General features: G+C 38.8%; 1 protein-coding gene across 6 annotated transcripts in view; it reads right to left on the reverse strand.

The window, feature by feature from the left end:
* Window positions 1–18,556, reverse strand: part of MAP2K5 (mitogen-activated protein kinase kinase 5) — a 126,793-nt gene that overhangs the window by 105,237 nt on the left and 3,000 nt on the right. For 5 of the 6 annotated variants that reach the window (XM_086849624.1, XM_086849623.1, XM_086849622.1 and 2 more), the window contains exons 2-6: window positions 13,621–13,669; window positions 10,732–10,799; window positions 7,064–7,133; window positions 2,453–2,493; window positions 1,721–1,788 (exon numbers count right to left, since the gene is read on the reverse strand). In XM_086849624.1, the coding sequence (XP_086705750.1) occupies window positions 1,721–1,788; window positions 2,453–2,493; window positions 7,064–7,133; window positions 10,732–10,799; window positions 13,621–13,669 (296 nt within the window). Of the gene's footprint in view, window positions 1–1,720; window positions 1,789–2,452; window positions 2,494–7,063; window positions 7,134–10,731; window positions 10,800–13,620; window positions 13,670–17,226; window positions 17,316–18,556 lie in introns of all 6 variants that reach the window. The other variant, XM_086849628.1, reaches the window with a different exon arrangement.

Below are 18,556 nucleotides of genomic sequence, written 5' to 3' on the forward strand. Positions count from 1 at the left end.
AACAATTTGTGAACATGAAACAAAGAGAGACTTTCAATTACTTCAAAAACAAAACTCCTGGTGCAGAAGGTTTCGGAAAAGGAACGGCAATTAACCACCAGATAAGGTGACAAGAATCTTCTAGAAGCTTCATTTTCAATGCACTTGAAGAACAAGCTCAAAGTACAGGGAGTACTGAAAGCCAAGCAAGCAGCAGTGACAGAAAAATCAGCTTTATTTAGCTTGGACTGCAGAGCACAAAGATATTCGGATTTATTTTCTTGTTTTAAGAGTTTTGTGTCGGCTCAAACGTTCCCCAAGGGATGGGGCAAACCTGGCCAGGATGGGGTTTTTTAATTTTCCACCATTACAGAGCCTACAAAACCCACAAAACTGGGTTTTAGTGGTTTTTTTTGGATGAGGTTTCCAGTGGGGAAAAAACTCCAGCCCTGCTGTTGGAATCTCCCGCAGTAAAAATGGGATTTGTGGCTTTATCCACCCAAAATTCACCTTAAAACCGTGCCCAAAACACCACAAACCTGCCCCTCTCTGATCATCTTAATCTGCTGTAATTCACCTTTTTAATCTTTACAACATTTCTTTTTTCTTTTCTCAGTGAGAAAAGGGAGCAGGGTGCTGATGCAGAGATAAATGGAATATTATGTGCTTATTAGAATAATTTAGGCTGAAAGGAGCCTCCTGAGAATTCCATTCCCGTGGTTCAGATATTCTCTTGTAGGAAGAAGATGGAGCCAACCCCTCCTTATTCCTTTTTAAGAACACAGAAAGGTTTTTTGGGAGGTTTTTACCATCAGTGTTATGACTTCCTGTAACAATTCACATAACAAAAAGCATTTGAAAAATGAATCTCGAGGAAAAAACCAGAGAATGAATTCTCTTGCATTTGAAGATCTTAATATTGAGATTTCAAATGAGGGCTGGAATGTAAAAAGCAAAATAAGGGGCATGGACTCCAAAATTTTGCTGGAACTGTAGGAAACGGGCACCTAAGTGGAAAAGATTTTCAAAAAAATCCTACCCCTCATTAATAAACCTGAGTAACTTCATTATTTAGGCTATTTATTATTACAAACCTATGAATTCTCATCAATTCCTCATTTTTTTCCCCTGGAATTCCCATCAATCTTTCATTTCTCCAGCAGCAAACCCTCCTTTTCCCCCTGGAATTCTCACCAACCCCTCATTTTTCCCTTGGAATTCCAACCAAACCCTCATTTTTCCGTGGAATCCTCACCAACCCCTCATTTTCCCCCTGGAATTCCAACCAAACCCTCATTTCTCCCTGGAATCCTCACCAACCCCTCATTTTTCCCTGGAATCCTCACCAACCCCTCATTTTTCCCTGGAATTCCAACCAAACCCTCATTTTTCCCTTGGAATTCCCACCAACCCCTCATTTCTCCCTGGAATCCTCACCAACCCCTCATTTTCCCCCTGGAATTCCCACCAAACCCTCATTTTCCCCCTGGAATTCCCACCAACCCCTCATTTTCCCCTTGGAATTCCCACCAACCCCTCATTTTTCCAGCAGCAAACACGCGGGAGGAAGCCCCAGCATCCCCACCCCGACGCCACCCGCGAATTCCGCCCTTTTCCCGGGAAATCCGCTCAACCCCCGACTTCCCCCAGACCCCGCCACGCCAGGGCTCTGCTTTGGGTTTTAAAAAAAACTGGGAAATGAAGGAAAATCCAGGAAAAGGAAGAGGAGCTTGGCTCTTACCTATTGCTGGGGAGGGCCTCGGAGGCGGCCGAGGCGCCGCTGTTGGCGGCCCCCGCGCGCGTGTTCACCTGCGGGCAGCGAGAGGAGCCTGATCAGATCCGAGGACACCGTTCTAATTAACCTGTAATTTGCCACGAATTCCTCGTTTGGCTGGGAAGGTTAATTAGCTGGTTGCTAGGCACGGGTGAGGGCCGTATGTAGGTTAGCAGGCTGGCTTAAGGGAAAAGGCGGCAAAAGCCGTTGTTTATTGGCGTTTTAACCACTCCACAACGGCTTCACGCGTTTGTGGTCGTCTCTGGGCGGTTACAGGAGCAACGAGAAATCAAAAATCCGAAATAATTCCTTCTGCACACGGATAAATGATTGGAATCACGGGGATGAGGTGGGGGTTTAAAAGCTTTGAAGTAGCGGCAGGCAGCGGTTGATAAATGGGCTAGTAAAATTTAAGAACATGATTAGCAGAGGTTAAAAGCAAAAAGGCAAACGCATTTTTAATAAAATTATATATATATATATATAAATATAGATATCACGTTTTTGCAGATTAATCCTTCCCTCACCAAAAAAAAAAAAATAAAAAAGAAATTCAGAATTAAAAAAAATAAAAAAAAAAAAAAAAAAAATCTGCTTGTCAGAGCTCAAGAAAGTGCAGTTTTATTTGACATTTCAATAAGTGGAACACAGCATTACAAATCCATCTAACTTTCCTGAAACAATTATTGAAATTCGTACCTTGAGGCCATGTATGTTCCGTTTCCCGGGAGGTTTGCAGGCTGAAACAGTAATTGACTAAATTGTAGAACACATCAGGGCCATTTACAAATTTGCTCCAAATGAATCTTTTCAAAAGAAATGAGGGTGACACCAAAATTAGCAGAGAGAAATGATTGAAAAGTGCCTGGCGAGACCCAGAGTGGGAATTACGGCCCAGGATTTTCAACTTGCAGGAGTGAGCGTTTATAAATGCTAAGAGCTTTCTGACACCGCGTAATATAAATTCTAATTTCTGCTTAAAACACGTCGCCATCGAGAGAACCGTTGGCTCAAACGATGGGATTTCTTTTGGTAATTCAAATTCCAACCTTGTTGGCGCCGTGTTTTCGCGCAGTTGGGTTGGGTTTGGATTTTTCCCTGGAATTTCACAGTGATATTTGGATTTTTTTTTTTCAGGGAATCGGCTGCCAAGAGTCAGGAATTGGTTGTTTTGGTAGAGGCGCTTTGGGTGAAATGGAAAAACATGGAAAATGGGGAAATATGGGAAAACCGTGGGGAAAATTATGGGGGAAAACCAGGAGGGAAACACAGAAGGGGCAACAGCCTCCAAAAGGTAAATATGGAAAAAAAGGAAATTAGGAAAAAATAAAAGGGAAATACAGAATTAATAAAAGGGAAATATGGAAAAAAGGAAAGGGAAATATGGAAAAAAGGAAAGGGAAATTAGGAAAAAAGGGAAATTAGGAAAAAAGGAAAGGGAAATATGGAAAAAATAAAAGGGAAATATGGAAAAAAGGAAAGGGAAATATGGAAAAAAGGAAAGGGTAATATGGAAAAAAGGAAAGGGAAATATGGAAAAAAGGAAAGGGAAATATGGAAAAAAGGAAAGGGAAATATGGAAAAAAGGAAAGGGAAGTTCGGAAAAAAAGGTAAATACGGACAAAGGTAAATACAGAAAAAAGAAAAGGTGAACATGGGAAAAATAAAAGGTAAATATGGAATAAATAAAAAGTAAATTCAGAAAAAAGAAAAGGTAAATACGGAATAAATAAAAGGTAAACACGGAATAAAGAAAAGGTAAATACGGAATAAAGAAAAGGTAAATACGGAATAAATACCACCAAAACTGTCACTTTTTGGGGACAGAGGTACAAAAGTGGCACCTTATGGTGGCGTCTGGGTTTAGAGGGATGAGCTGCTGGAGAAGGAAGATTTTTCCTGAGGTGTCTCCAGGTGAACATTCCCTGTTCTCCACTCAGGGATGAGCTTTTGGAAGCTTTTTTAGGATGTGGAAGCCCCAAAGCTGCGTGTCCAACCCCTAGCACCCTACAAACGCTGGGTTAAAGGGGCTGTCACTGCTGATTGATGGCAGAAATTTGATTTTTTTTTTTCTCCCTCCCGTTTTTGACAGCAGGAAGCAGAACTATTTATTAGGCAGAAGGCCACAGGTGATGGTTATTAAACACAGCACCGAGGGCCACGTGCCTTTTAACAACATCAAAAATTACCACGTGCAGCTTCAGCAGGGGAAAAATATCATGAGGTTCTGGGTAATCAAAGAAAACCAACCCAAAATTTAAATTAGAAATACGTATGAGCACATTCTGGGTTTTCCAAGAGATTAAAATGGATGTTTTCAACAACATATTAAAGCAATAATGGTTTTTATGGTGTGTATTTGGATGATGTGCTCACCTTGCATTCCACAAATGGGATATAAATAACATAGGGAGAGGATAGACATATAAAAATACATATATATATACATTAAAATACCCATAGATATAGAGAAAAAGATAGATATATATATATAGCTATTTATATATTAATATATATTTTATATATAAGTATATGTGTATAAATAAATATATGTGTATAAATAGATAGACATATAAATATATGTATATAAATAGATATAAATAGACACATAAATAAATATATGTGTATATAAAAATATCTGTGTATATAAAATACATATAAAAATAAATATAAATACATGTGATATATAATTATTGAAATAATATTGTTTTAATAATATTAAAATTAATGTAAATTAATTAAAAATCTATGAATATACATTAAAAATATAAAGATATGTATTCAAAATAGATGTAGATGTATATAAAAATATATGCATATATATAAAAATATATATAAAAATATGTGGATCTATATAAATATATAGATATATATCTCTGTACACACATTTTTTATATACATACACCACATACAGATGTTTATTTTTAATATAAAACCCCCTCTGGCTTTCACTACCTAAACAGCAATAATAAACCTATTAAAAAAATAGGGAAAACACTGATTTTTAAATTTTTTTGCCACTTAAAGATATTTTTATTGTGACACAAATAAAGCATAGCCCAGGTAACCCAGGTTGGCACATGGAAATTTACTCCTGACAGGATTTTTATGGAATACAGGAGTTTTTGGGAGCTGACTGGAAGCAGGAACTGAGGCTTCCTCAGAAGTTAGAGAGGCAGAAAAGGAAAAGAATTCAAAGGACTTGCAAAGAAATCTCTTGAAAGGGAAGAACTGGGAATTAGAGGCAGAAAAGCTGCACGGTGCTGATGGGGCTTTCAAGTGGGGAACGTGGAGAGCCACGGCCAAAAGGGCACGGGAGGAAAGTGCTGGTGCTGACAAAATTTGGGATGTTCATTAGAGAGGCAGGACAAGAAGAGAGGGAAGCAAAAAAAAAGAAAAAAAAAAAATAAAAAAAGAGCAGAAAAGTACATTTTGTTCGGTATTTCAGAGGAGCTGCAGAGCTCAGGGGTGGGTTTGGGGAGGTTTTAAAGATCTAATCTAGGAAAAAAAGGGGTTTTGAGGAGGTAGTTTGGGAAGATGAAATAAAAACTGAGTCATTTGGAGGGAGTGGGAAGGAGGAAATACCCAGCAGAGAGCCAGAGCTGAGCCAGGGGTGAGAATCTGGAGTAGGACAGGGAGAATTCCGAGTCTGGCCAGCCAGAGGAGATTATCCTTGGGAAGCAAACAGGAGAAGGAGAGAGCAGCAGGAAAAGGAGGTTCCAGGTTCCTCAGGAATGAGCCAAAGGGAGAAGGTTAAATCTCAAAATGTCCCTTTGAGCCCCAGGGCTGAGCAGTTCGTGCCAGCCCTCCCCTGCACTGGGTGGTTAAAGGGAAATGTAAAGGATTTCCAGGATTTCCAACATTTTCCCAACCTACTGGGATCATCCACTTCAGTCTCCCTGAGCCACAAGAGAAGGATCCAGGGAGCCCTTCCAGGGGCCTCCAAAGGGCTCCAGGGGAGGAACTGGGATGAGGGATGGAAGGACTGGACACAAGGAATGGTTTAAACTGGGATAGGGCAGGGGAAGGTGGGATATTGGGAAGGAATTCCTGGCTGGGAGGGGCTGGAATTCCCAGAGCAGCTGTGGCTGCCCCTGGATCCCTGGCAGTGCCCAAAGCCAGGCTGGACAATGGGAATTGTCCCTATCCAAGGAGTGGGGTGGGATTTAAGGTCCTTCCCACCCAAACCATTCCAGGATTCCATGATCCATGCCTGGGAAGAGGCAGGAGACCCTTCCCTCTCCCCACCCTGCGCTAAGGAGGTCCCAGCTCCTGGCTGGTGCCACAGCTCCAACATCTACGAGTTCCCTCTCAACCAGAGCCACACAACTCTCCACATTCCCCCAAAATTCCACAGGAGCCCACAGAACTTCCAGGAAACCCACCCAGCCTCCTTCAGAGACCTCATTTTTGAGGAGGCTCCTGGTTAATTGCCCAATTCAAACTTCAGAGAGTTGTAAGTAATGAAACACAGAACGTTTCATTGGGAGCCTCACAGTATGATTATTTGTGTCGTACCAGTTAAGCGAGGAGAGTTTAATTTTTAATTATTTCAATTAATTTATTGCTGGGAGATTTACTTGGAGAATTTAAACCTTCTCTGTTCCATCAATTAAGAGCCAGAGATTCGGAGCCTGGCTACTGAGATCTGAATGAATTATGTAATGCACCAGGTTTTTTGTTTTGGTTTTTTTTTGAGTTTGAGTTCAGAGAGAGCATTCCCAAAAAACCTCACCAGCTGCCTCTGGACTTTTTTCAGGTTGGAAATGACCTATTTTTTTAATTGCCTCGGTCCACAGAATTGATTACATCTCTCCCTGTTCAGAACTAGTAAAGAAGGTTGTGAATATTTGGAGAACACCAAATGTCCAAATCTCAGACTAAAATGAGCCCTGGCTGGAGCTGCTGTGGCAGACACACCCCACGATGGTGACAGTGACATCCCCCAGCCTGTCAGGCTGGCTAATGATATTAAAACAGCTCCAAAAAGCCAAATTTCCATAAGTATCCAAGACTTCAGTTATTCATCTGCTTTGCTTGGAATCCAGGCAGAGCCATCACCAATGAGTTCCTTAAATGTACTTAAACATGTACTCTGCAAACCTCGTTAGTCTAATTTACTCCAGGAAATGAGCTATTTCCTATGCAATAAATGCACTTTTCTCCACCTTCCCCACCAATAATGAATTCTTCCCTCCAAACGAAGAGGTAAACACGAGGCTCTGTGCATTTAAAGCTCCCCAAAAGGTGCCAGGGAGCTGTTTCAGCAGCAGCTCCTGGGGTTGTTGGTTGGGGTTTGCTCAGCATTACCTCGTGGGTAGATCTGGAGAGGCTCTATCAACTGTCCATTCACCTGCTGCTCCATCACAGTGGAGTAATACTGCAAAGAAAGCCGAGAAAGAGATGAGTCAGTAATCCAGGTAAAAGCACTTACGGATTCTTTAATTTAATTGTTAATTTGGATTGTTTTCATTTTCTTCCTCACTGCCACAGTAAAGATCAGGTTCCTTTCCATCATTTCAGGTTCCCACAAAAAAGGGGGATGGAGGAATTGAAATGAGGAGCTGCCACAGGGATCTGCTCCTGGCTCCAAAGGCTCTCTTGAAATCTGGGAATGCTCCAGCAGGTGAGGAAATGAAACATTTCCAGCAAATGCAGCAGCTGGAGGAGCCAGGAAAACCAAACACAGACACAAAGACTTGACAAAAATACACCCCAAAACTGCAGCCAGGAGAACTCCACGGGAATCCCAAAGGGATCTGGAATTCTGGGCAGTGATGAAGGATCAGGGATCCCAGAAAGTCTCAGCAGACATCCTGAGACACCAGAAACTCCACAGGAGCTGCTGGAGTGAGCCAGGGGATGTTTACTGGGTAAAAAAAAAAGGCTCAGAATGGGCAAAACAGGGCTGGAAAAGGAGCTGAGAACATCAAAATCAGGAAGATGCTTGGGCCATGCAGGGCTGGAGCCAGACTGGGAATGTTCACCTGGAGAAGGGGAAAATCCAGGGAATGCTCAGAGTCCTTTAGGGGCTCCAGGAGAGCTGGAGAGGGATTGGGGTCAAGGGATGGAGGGACAGCACACAGGGAATGGCTCCCACTGGGAAAGGGGAGATTTGGATGGATAATGGGAAGGAATTCCTGGCTGGGAATTCCCAGAGAAGCTGTGGCTGCTCCTGGATCCCTGGCAGTGCCCAAGGCCAGGCTGGACAGAACCTGGGATAGGGAAATGAGCTTTTAACTTTTGAATTCCCATTTTACCAACAGAATTCCACCACCAAATCTAATTCTAAAGATGCAGCCAGCTTTACACACAATATAAACATTTCTGATCACTCCCTCGAATAATGAACTAAAATAAACACACCTGAGAGCATTTCCCCCCCAAAAAAATACAGGAGAAGGGGAGAGAGAGGGGGAGAAAAACCCATGGCCCTCCCCATTACTCACCAGTGATGACAAGTAAATGAAATATCAATCATGTAAACTGTCAACCTTTTGGGACAGCAATAACTGTTAACAAGTAGTCTGGAAAAATTGTCTGAAAATGACTTGTCCTCCACACACGAGCGTTGGAGGTTTCCATGGAAAATTAAGATGCCAGTGGCTATTTGGAACATTGTTCAGGTATTCTTTTTAATGGGAAATTTGCCACTTATTGATCCAGAGCGTGTAGCCCTTGCTTTCAGAGAGCTGCAAGCAACTTTCCAATCAGTGGCTGTCAAAAAAATTACTGCCTTTTTATACAGATACAAGACAACAGCTCCAGAGCAGCTCCCTGGCTGTCCTTAATTAACTGCAGTGCCCAACACTGAAATAAATCCTATTTACCATCCCCCAAAATCTGCCTCCTTCAAAGCATTTTGGCATAATCTGAAAGAATTCCAGACCTGAATTAACTCCTCATCAAATTCATAAAGCCAAGAACCTAAAGGGAAGGTCAGGCATGATTCAAAAAACTCTTCCCAGTTTTATGTTTCAAAGTCTAATCTCAGGGAATTATTTTTTCACCTACTCAAACTGAAAAAAATCCACTTTATTTATATTTTAGAGAACACCTGCACCATGTTAAAATTTCCTGAAATACTTTCCCAGCTAGCCACTCCTCCAAATTATTTGTTGCAGGCCTCAAAATGAATATTTCTTCTCCCCAATCCTCCAAATTATTTGCTGCAGGCCTCAAAATGAGTCTTTTTTCCCCTCAATTCTCCAAATTTTTTGTTGCAGGCCTCAAAAATTAGTATTTTTTCCCCCCCAATCCTCCAAATATTTGTTGCAGGCCTCAAAATGAATCTTTTTCCCCCTCAATTCTCCAAACATTTTTCTTCCCCACTATCTACCCTAAGATTATTAACTGCATTTATTTTCTAGGCTCAGAACATTTGCAAACACATCCCAAAACCAAGCTCATAGGATGTGAGGAATTTAAACCACCAGTTCAACACTCAGATGAAAAACTAGTTTAAAACCAAAGAGAATTTTTTTTTTTTTTTTGGAGAAGAAAAGCTGCTGAAGCAGAAAGAAGTCATTTACAGGCATCCCATAATTTTGAAGGGAAAGCAGAGAGTTGAGCAATCAGAACTCTAATGTACTGAAACTTTAACAGTGAGCTTGGAAGCATAGCAAAAAAATGACCTTCCCAAGGCATGATTAATCTGGAGGCTGTGCTGGGAAAATCCAAAGTTTTCCACTTTAAAGGGAAAAAATGGCTGAGGTTTTACAAGGAAAAGAGAGAAACTCGAGGAATTCTGGTGGGGAAGGATCTCCATGGATCCAGAGGGAGGAGCTGGACCCAAAAAAAAGCTGGAAAAGGAGATGAGAACATCAAAATCCAAAATAAACACCAGGACCATGGAGATGCTGGGCTGGGAGAGCTGGGAATGTTCAGATGGAAAAGGGAAAAATCCAGGGAATGCTCAGAGTCCCTAAAGGATCTCCAGGAGAGCTGGAGAGGGATTGGGGACAAGGGCCAGCACACAGGGAATGGCTCCCACTGGGAAAGGGGAGATTTGGATGGGAAATGGGAAGGAATTCCTGGCTGGGAAGGTTGGGAAGGGCTGGAATTCCCAGAGGAGCTGTGGCTGATCCCTGGCAGTGCCCAAGGCCAGGCTGCAGCAGCCGGGGACAGGAAAGTGTCCCTGCCATGGCAGGGGGGGCACTGGAGGGGATTTAAGCTCCTCCTCACCCAAACCAGTCTGGGATCCTCTAAAATCCCACCAAAATCACCTCTGGGTGGTCCCAAACAGGGCTTGGCTCCGGCAAGCCCCAAATTCCTTTCTAGGGATTCACATCCTTCAGGCTCAGAGAGAAAATTCCCATTTTTTACCCTCTGGCTGATTAATTTCCTTCGGAAACAGAAGTAAAATGATTTTTTTTTCACTATATTCAAACAATTCTGTTCCCATCAGTAAGTGCACCCTTCCTTTCTACAGGAAATTGATATTTATGGGGATCCAGAGAGGTTTTTACACACCCCTACCTACACAAAGCCACGCACAGCCACATCTATCTCCCCTCGAAAAACACAAAGTACATCTTTAAATCCTCTATGAATATTGAGCCTGCAGCTACAATGAAACTCCTCTGCTTAGGAGGGGTGAAACAGTCTCCAGATGAAAGTAGATTTTGAAAAATTTTTAGAGCCCAGGGGTTCATTTTTAATGAGCCGTTACTTTAAGTACTGCATAAAAAATACAAGAAATTGATAGTCCATTTAGCCTGCACTATACCTAATGCAAAAGTCATTAAGATGCATTATTCTTAATGTTTATGATATGATCAGTAAGTGAACAAGTCTTTTATCTTTTTTAAAGTCGAGCATGTCCATGTATCTGCTGTGAAACACCTCTGTTGTATCCAGGAGTATCAAAATCTGAATTTAACACAGTTAAACACTTTGGAACTGGCAAAAAAAACACCAAGAAAAGAAAAATAAATATAAACACAGGGGGAAAAAAGGATTTGTTGCACTGGACTTACATAGGACAGCATGGCCTTCATCTCCTCATCGCTCCTGACCGTGATCCGATCCCCATCCTCATCCTCATCTGCCAGAGGAAGGCACCAGGTGAGCAAGGAAAACGTTAAAATTGACAATTTGAACATTTATAAATAAAGCTGGGCTTTCAGCAGCAAATAGAAGTGAAGAATCCAAAAGAGAAAAGCCAGCTGCACAAGTACTCGGAAATAATAATGATGGAAAGTGATTTCAAGTATGGATCAATGAGAATGGTGATTTCTGCCTAAAAAGGGGCACAAAGTGCTCAGAGCTTCACTTTCAGCAGTTTTTTTACTGCCAGACCCTCTCCTGGAGCTGAGCAACTTTTCCAGGCTGGAATTCCCTCCCTGATCCCTTTCCCAGGCTGGAATTCCCTCCCTGATCCCATCCCCAAACTGGAATTCCCTCCCTGATCCCATCCCCAAACTGGAATTCCCTCCCTGATCCCATCCCCAAACTGGAATTCCTTCCCTGATCCCATCCCCAAACTGGAATTCCCTCCCTGATCCCATCCCCAAACTGGAATTCCCTCCCTTATCCCATTCCCAAACTGGAATTCCCTCCCTGATCCCATCCCCAAACTGGAATCCCTATTACTATATATTATATAACTATATATGATATTTTATTATATATTATATAGGATTATTATATAGGATCTATTATATAATCATATATCATATATTATCTAATTATAATTATATTATTGTATCTATTATATATCATTATAATGATATATAGTTTATTATATATGTTTATTATTTATATTATTATATATTCATGTCTTATATTAATACATTATTCATGTCATATATTATTGATTATATAAAATATATAATTTTAGCTAGAACAAAATATATTTTATTCTATTTAATATATTTTAAGATATTGTTTTCTATTAACATAAATTCTATGTATTTGTTTAAAAATTACAGCCCAGAGAAGGGAGGGAAAATCCAACCCCAGAGCAGAGGAGCCCAGATGGGAACGCTGGGGGTGAGAATATCAAAATAAAAAGCACAAAAACCAACAATGGTGATGATTATCCCCACCCAAAGGAGCAAAACTTCAAGCAGAAAAAAATCCAGGGAGGGAAAGAGGGAAAAAACAAACCCCAAAAAATACCCTTTAAAAAAAATAAAAATAATACAAATAATAATTAAAAATAAAAATAAATAAATAAAATAATAAAAATAATAATAAATAAAATAATAAATAATAAGAATAAGAATACTGTTAATAATTAAATATAGAAAAATAATAAAAATAATGATAAATAAAATAATAAAAATGAAAATAAAATAATAAAAAGTAATTAAAAATAATAAAAATAATTTTAAAATAACTGAAAAATAACTGAAAAATAGCTGAAAAATAACTGAAATAATAAAAAAATGATAAAATAATAATAGAAATACTAAAGTAATATAATAACAAAATAATAATAAAAATAATAATAAAAATAATAATAAAATAATAATAAAATAATAATAAAATAGTAATAAAATAGTAATAAAATAGTAATAAAATAGTAATAAAATAGTAATAAAATAATGATAAAAATAATAATAAAATAATAATAAAAATAATAAAGAAAAAATAATAAAAATATCCAGCTCATCTTTTAGATGCCAGTTAAGTGGCAGGGGAAATGCAGCTGGAAATGACAGAGCAGGGAAGGCACAGCAGCAGATGTTGGGAGGCACAAGGAAAGCAAAAAAACCAATAAAAATCCGGATTTTCCAGGAAATTCCACACATGGCACCATGGGCTGCTGCCCTGATGGCAGCAGCTGCTGCTGGAGCATGAAGTTCAAACAAAGCTCGTGTGGGATGGCAAACAAATATTAACATCAAATAAAGCACAAAAAAAGAAATAAAAACATCGATATAAACGGTGAGGTTCTGGAGGCTGGATTTGCTCAGCGCCAAAAAGGCTCAGAAATGAAATTTCTCTGCTCTTGCGGTGTTTTAGGAGAGGGAAAATCAACATGTGGAAAGAAAAAGAGCATTAAATGGGATTTGAATAATAAATCATAAATTATAAATCAATATTTGATTGGATGATCTACAGACAGAACGAGACACAAAGCTCTAAAAAGGGAGAAATGCTGATAAAAATGAGAATTTTTGTCATCCCCAGCATCCCCTCCTGCATTTTCAGCTCTAAAAAGGGAGAAATGCTGATAAAAATGAGAATTTTTGTCACCCCCAGCATCCCCTCCTGCATTTTCAGCTCTGTCAAAGGAAAACTGAGGAAAAAAAAAGTAATAAAAATTAAAAGAAAACAGGAAAAGAGAAAAAATTTTAACAATTAATTTAATTAAAAAATTAAAAGAGAAAAGGAGCATCCTCCATTTGGAAGAAAACTCCCCTTTTTCAGTATTTTATCCCCTTTGCTCTCCAGATAGGAAAATCCCCAAGGAATCCCTTTCAAAAATCAAAATAAAAATAGTTGAAAGAACAGTTTTATTTATTATTTAGTTATTTTAGTTTTATTAGTTTAAATACTTGCTGGGATGATTGGAGAATCACAATTTTAAGCTCAGAGCTACAGGTAGTTTATATTTTTCATTTAATTTGAGCAATAAAATTGCACTGAGGAGTAAGAGCACGGTAAGGTCAGGTTGGTAATTAAAGCTACTTCATGGAAATATTTCAGATGTGATTAAATAATAAAATATTACTTGGTTTTGTGCCATTATTAAAGTTGTATTAAGGCATAAATATTTAACCGTGACATATAATGAATATTGTGTATTTTTAAATAATAAATATAATAACATAAAAATAATAACATAAATATGATGGTGGTTTTGTTGGGTTTTTTTTAAATTAAAAAGGAATTGGTTGATTAAAAATCACACTTACACTCAAAAGCTGTGGTCGTTGCATCTGGTAAAACTTGACCAATGACATCCTAAAAAAGTAAGGAAAAATTAATTAAATATCAAATTTAACTGATTTATCAGTATCAAATTTATCTGATTTACATTAAATCACTTTAATCCCTCCCTGCTGAAGAGAAAGAGAAAGTTTTTAGGCACAAATCTGCACCAATCACGATGTTTTTCTCCTCCCCCTCCAGGAAAACTCCTTTTTTTCCCCAAATAACTCCCTCAGAATTGCAAACAGCTCCGTTTGCAGGTGCAAAAATCCATTTTTTCCCACGGGTTATAAAAAAATGGATGATAATAATAAAAAAACAGGCACCAAAGTGATCAAAACCAGTCATAAAAACAACTTTATGAATTTTTTTTTGCTGTAAAAAACCTGTTTTCTCCTTTTTGGAGGGCTCTGTCAGCCTCACCTGGGATTGAACTTCTCCAAAATTCAAATATTGGGGGAGAAAACCCAGTTTTGGAAATTTATAAATATTCATATATATATAACACCCAAAACAGCAGAGACACAAAACACAAAAACATTTCCAGCCACACATCCCTGCTCCAATCCAGATTTTTTTGCTGATACCAGAGAAGAATTTTTCCCATTTTTTCATCCAAACCACACCAAAATTTCCATTTTCAATCCCTGCTCCAACCCAGCCTTTCCTGCTGGTACAAAAACCAAAATATTTTACAATTTTTCAGGCAGAATTTCCACTTCCAATCCCTGCTCCAGCCTTTCTTGCTGCTACCAAAAAAATGACTTTTCCCATTCTTTTTGTCAAAACACCAAAATCTCCACTTCCACATCCCCTGCTCCAACTCAGATGTTTTTGCTGGCACCAAACTTTAATAAAAAACTTCTTAATAAAAACAATACTTCAATAGTTTTTTCAGCTTTTCCCATTTTTTTCATCCAAACCACACCAAAATTTCCATTTCCAATCCCTGCTCCAACCCAGACTTTCCTGCTGATACCAGAGAAGAGTTTTTACCATTTTTTCAGCCAAAATTTGAGTTTCCAATTCCACTTCCAATCCCTGCTCCAGCTTTTCTTGCAGCTACCAAAAAATAACTTTTCCCATTCTTTTTGCCAAAATCTCCACTTCCACACCCCTGCTCCAACCCAGATTTTTTTTGGCTGGGACCAGAGAAGATATTTTATATATTATATATTATATTTTATCATTTTTTCCAATTTTTTTCTCATTTTTCCAGCCATTCTTCTGCTGCCAGGGAGGAGCCACCGAGAGAGCAGAAATTCATCAACTCCAGGACTGATTGCAATAAATAATTGATTTATTTCTATTATTTGTGATTTATTGCACATCCCCTGGGAGCCTCTCAGGGTGCTGAACACCTCCCCTGAAGTCCTGTCACTTCTGCTCTCCCCATTTTTCTCTCCCATCTAAAAAGGGAAAAAAAAATATTAAAAATAAGGAAAGGAAATTAAATATTCTGTGCCTTGCTATGGAGCACATAAAAATATAAAATAAAATATAAAAAATATATAAAATATATATAAATTATAGAAATAAATAAATTATATAAATATAAAAATTATATATATAAATAAATTATATAAATAAATAAATTATATAAATAAATAAATTATATAATTATATAAATATATAAATATATAAATATATAAATTACATAAAAATAATATAAAATAAAATAAAAATATATGAAGGCAGCAGGAGATCTCTGCAGAGCCAACTGAAGCAAGTCATAATTACAAAAAAAAACTTTCTCCTGCTGCCTTCTGGGTTTAGATGCCCAAAAAAATCCAGAGGTGCTGTTCAAGTTATTAAATTGCACAGAAGAAATGCACAGTGTGGCTCAATTATGGGATTGTGAATTTGTAGAGGCAAAAATAGGGAAAAAATACCAAAACCCAAAATATTTCCATGCTGATAAAAATTCTTCCCTTCTCCAGGGGTCAAAAGAATTTGTCAAAAAAAAGTCAAAAAGAATTCCCTTCTCCCTCTGTCAAAAGCCACCATTTCTAATATGAAATTAGAAATAATAGTTGTTTCTAATAGATTCTGCTTTAACAAAAATGTACCAATTATTTCTAAATCCATTCATTTAAACATTGAAAATGCCTCAGCAAACACACTTTAATTGTGTGGGATTTAAGTAAGAACATTAAATAAATGTTCACGTACGGGCACACAGATGCTTCTACAAAATGGATTTAAAATTTGTTTAAAAATTGGATTTAAAGGGTGTGGAAGCCTCAGATGACCCCAAAAACCAGCTTGGAAAACTCCAAACCTCTCAAAGAGCTGAAAAAAACTGAAAGAGTGATAAAAACAATTCTTATTTTCCCTGCACCCCCTTCAGAATAACTTTTTCTGAGTATAGAGACTTCTTTAATATGAATAATGAGTAATAAATGAATTATTATATTTATATTAGATATCATTGTTGTTTATATTATTATATATTATATTAATGGGATCAATTATATGATATTAAATGACATTATTATTATTTTGGAGCAGCAGCTCCCTCCCATTTCCCCACTCCAGCATCCCCCAGACCTCGGCGTGACCCAGGATTAAAGGATTATTCTGAATTTCAGAGGATTACACGTGCATGGGGATTTTCTACTACCACAACAGAGACCAAGAACAATAAAATACTACAACTTGTAGGCTTTGCTTAAGTGGGTTTATGTGAGGGATAAAGAACTGAAAAGCTCAAAAAATGAGGAGGGGAAAACAAAAAAAATAAATCAGGGAAAAGCAAATCCAAAGAAATTTTGGATTTCTTTTCTGCAAAAAGAAATCCAAAATCCAAATTTGTTCACTGGAGGAGCATGGGGGAGAAAGCAGAAAATGAGAAAGCTCTGCTTAAATATTGAACCTGCAATTAACTTAAATATTAAGCCCACAATTAACTTAAATATAACTTAAATATTGAACCCACAGCTCTCACCTTGCACTTAAAACTTGTTTTATCTCACTGATTACGTGAGGTTACCCAGAATTAACACTCAAATACCTCAGTGACAGAGGGGATGCAGACAGCTTGAGGGGGAAAAAAAAAAAATAAGCTTATTGTAATTCATTTAGTGAGGGAGGGCTTCAAAATAAATCTATTTACTGGTAACTTCCAGACCTGCAAAGCTGATACTCAGAGAATTTATTTAAAGTGACATCATGAAGAAGATGCCTGAAAATGAGGATGGAAATAAACTTAAAGGCCTGAAATGCTGCTGGGAGGCAAAATTAATGAAAAACTGCTTAAAAATCGCCTAAAAATGTAAAAGAAAACATCAAAAAGTTCATTTTGTGGGGTTTTTTTAACAGCAAGCAGCTCGTGGGACCCACCTCGAAGGAAGAACAGCCTTCCTTGCATGGATAATTCAATTCCCATGGGTGCAAGTTCTGGGATGTGGAGCTGCTTTTGGGACTGGCCCCAAAGGTGGCTCTGCAGCTCCAGCAGGAAAAAAAACTCCCAAAACTTTCCCAAAAATTCCCTGGGCCACAGGCACAGGAGTGGATCCAGCCCCTCCTGGACTGCTCAGAGCCTGAGGAAATTGCTGGGCTGTGCCTGGATGGGTTTTGCAGGGATTTACCTGATGTGCCACCTGAGTTGTGCCCAGGCTCTCTGTCGGTTCCTGCAGCTCAGGAACCCTCGGGAATTGCCTGATTGTGAGGAATCAGCCTGAGGAGGACAACACAGGAGGGGTCAGCCCCATTCCCACCCTCCCAGCCCCAGCTGGTGACAGACCCAGCACCCCTGAGTGGATTGGAGCCTTATTTAATTTAATTTAATTTAATTAATTCAATTTATTTCATTTCATTCCTGTATTTATCTGACCCACCACTCCTGAGTGGATTTGAGCCCTATTTCCTTTAATTCCTGTTTTGTTTCCTTTAATTCCTGTATTTATCCAAGCCACAACTCCTGAATGGATTGGAGCCTTATTTCCTTTAATTCCTGCCTTATTTCCTTTAATTCCTGCCTTATTTCCTTTCATTCCTGCTTTATTTCCTTTAATTCCTGCCTTATTTCCCTTCATTCCTGTATTAACCTGACCCATAACTCTTGAGTGGATTGGAGCCTTACTTCCTTCAATCCCTGCCCTATTTCCTTCAATTCCTGCCTTGTTTCCTTTAATTCCTGCCTTATTTCCTTTCATTCCTGCCTCATTTCCTTTCATTCCTGCATTTATCTAACCCATGACTCTTGAGTGGATTTGAGTCCTATTTCCTTCAATTCCTGCCTTATTTCCTTTAATTCCTGCCTTGTTTCTCTTCATTCCTGTATTTATCTAACCCATGACTCTAGAGTGGGTTTGAGCCTTATTTCCTTTCATTCCTGCCTTATTTCCTTTCATTCCTGCCTTATTTCCTTTCATTCCTGCCTTATTTCCTTTCATTCCTGCCTTATTTCCTTTCATTCCTGCCTTATTTCCTTTCATTCCTGCCTTATTTCCTTTCATTCCTGCCTTATTTCCTTTCATTCCTGCATTTATCTAACCCATGACTCTTGAGTGGATTTGAGCCTTATTTCCTTTAATTCCTGCCTTATTTCCTGTCATTCCTGCCTTGTTTCCCTTCATTCCTGTATTTATCTGACCAATTGAGTGCAGTGATGGCACCTCCTGGAACCACCAGCACCTCGGTGCCAGAGCCTGAAGGGGAGAACTGAAATTTTCCATCACCCCCACAGGAGTGACAGCACAAAAACAGCGGCACAGAGAGGCTGTCCCCGATCCCTGGAATGTCCCAGGCCAGCTTGGAGCACCCTGGGACAGCGGGAGGTGTCCCTGATGGGAATGGGATGGGATTTAAGGTCCCTTCCAAGCCCAACCATTCTCCAGTTCTGTCTTTACTGATGGTGAGCGTGGCAGAAATTGTGATTTTTAACAAAAGCCAGCAAGGGATGATCCCAGCATGGTC

The sequence above is a fragment of the Cyanistes caeruleus genome, chromosome 13 (genome assembly GCF_971803275.1).
Source record: "Cyanistes caeruleus chromosome 13, bCyaCae1.hap1.1, whole genome shotgun sequence".
NCBI classification, from domain to species: Eukaryota; Metazoa; Chordata; class Aves; order Passeriformes; family Paridae; genus Cyanistes; species Cyanistes caeruleus.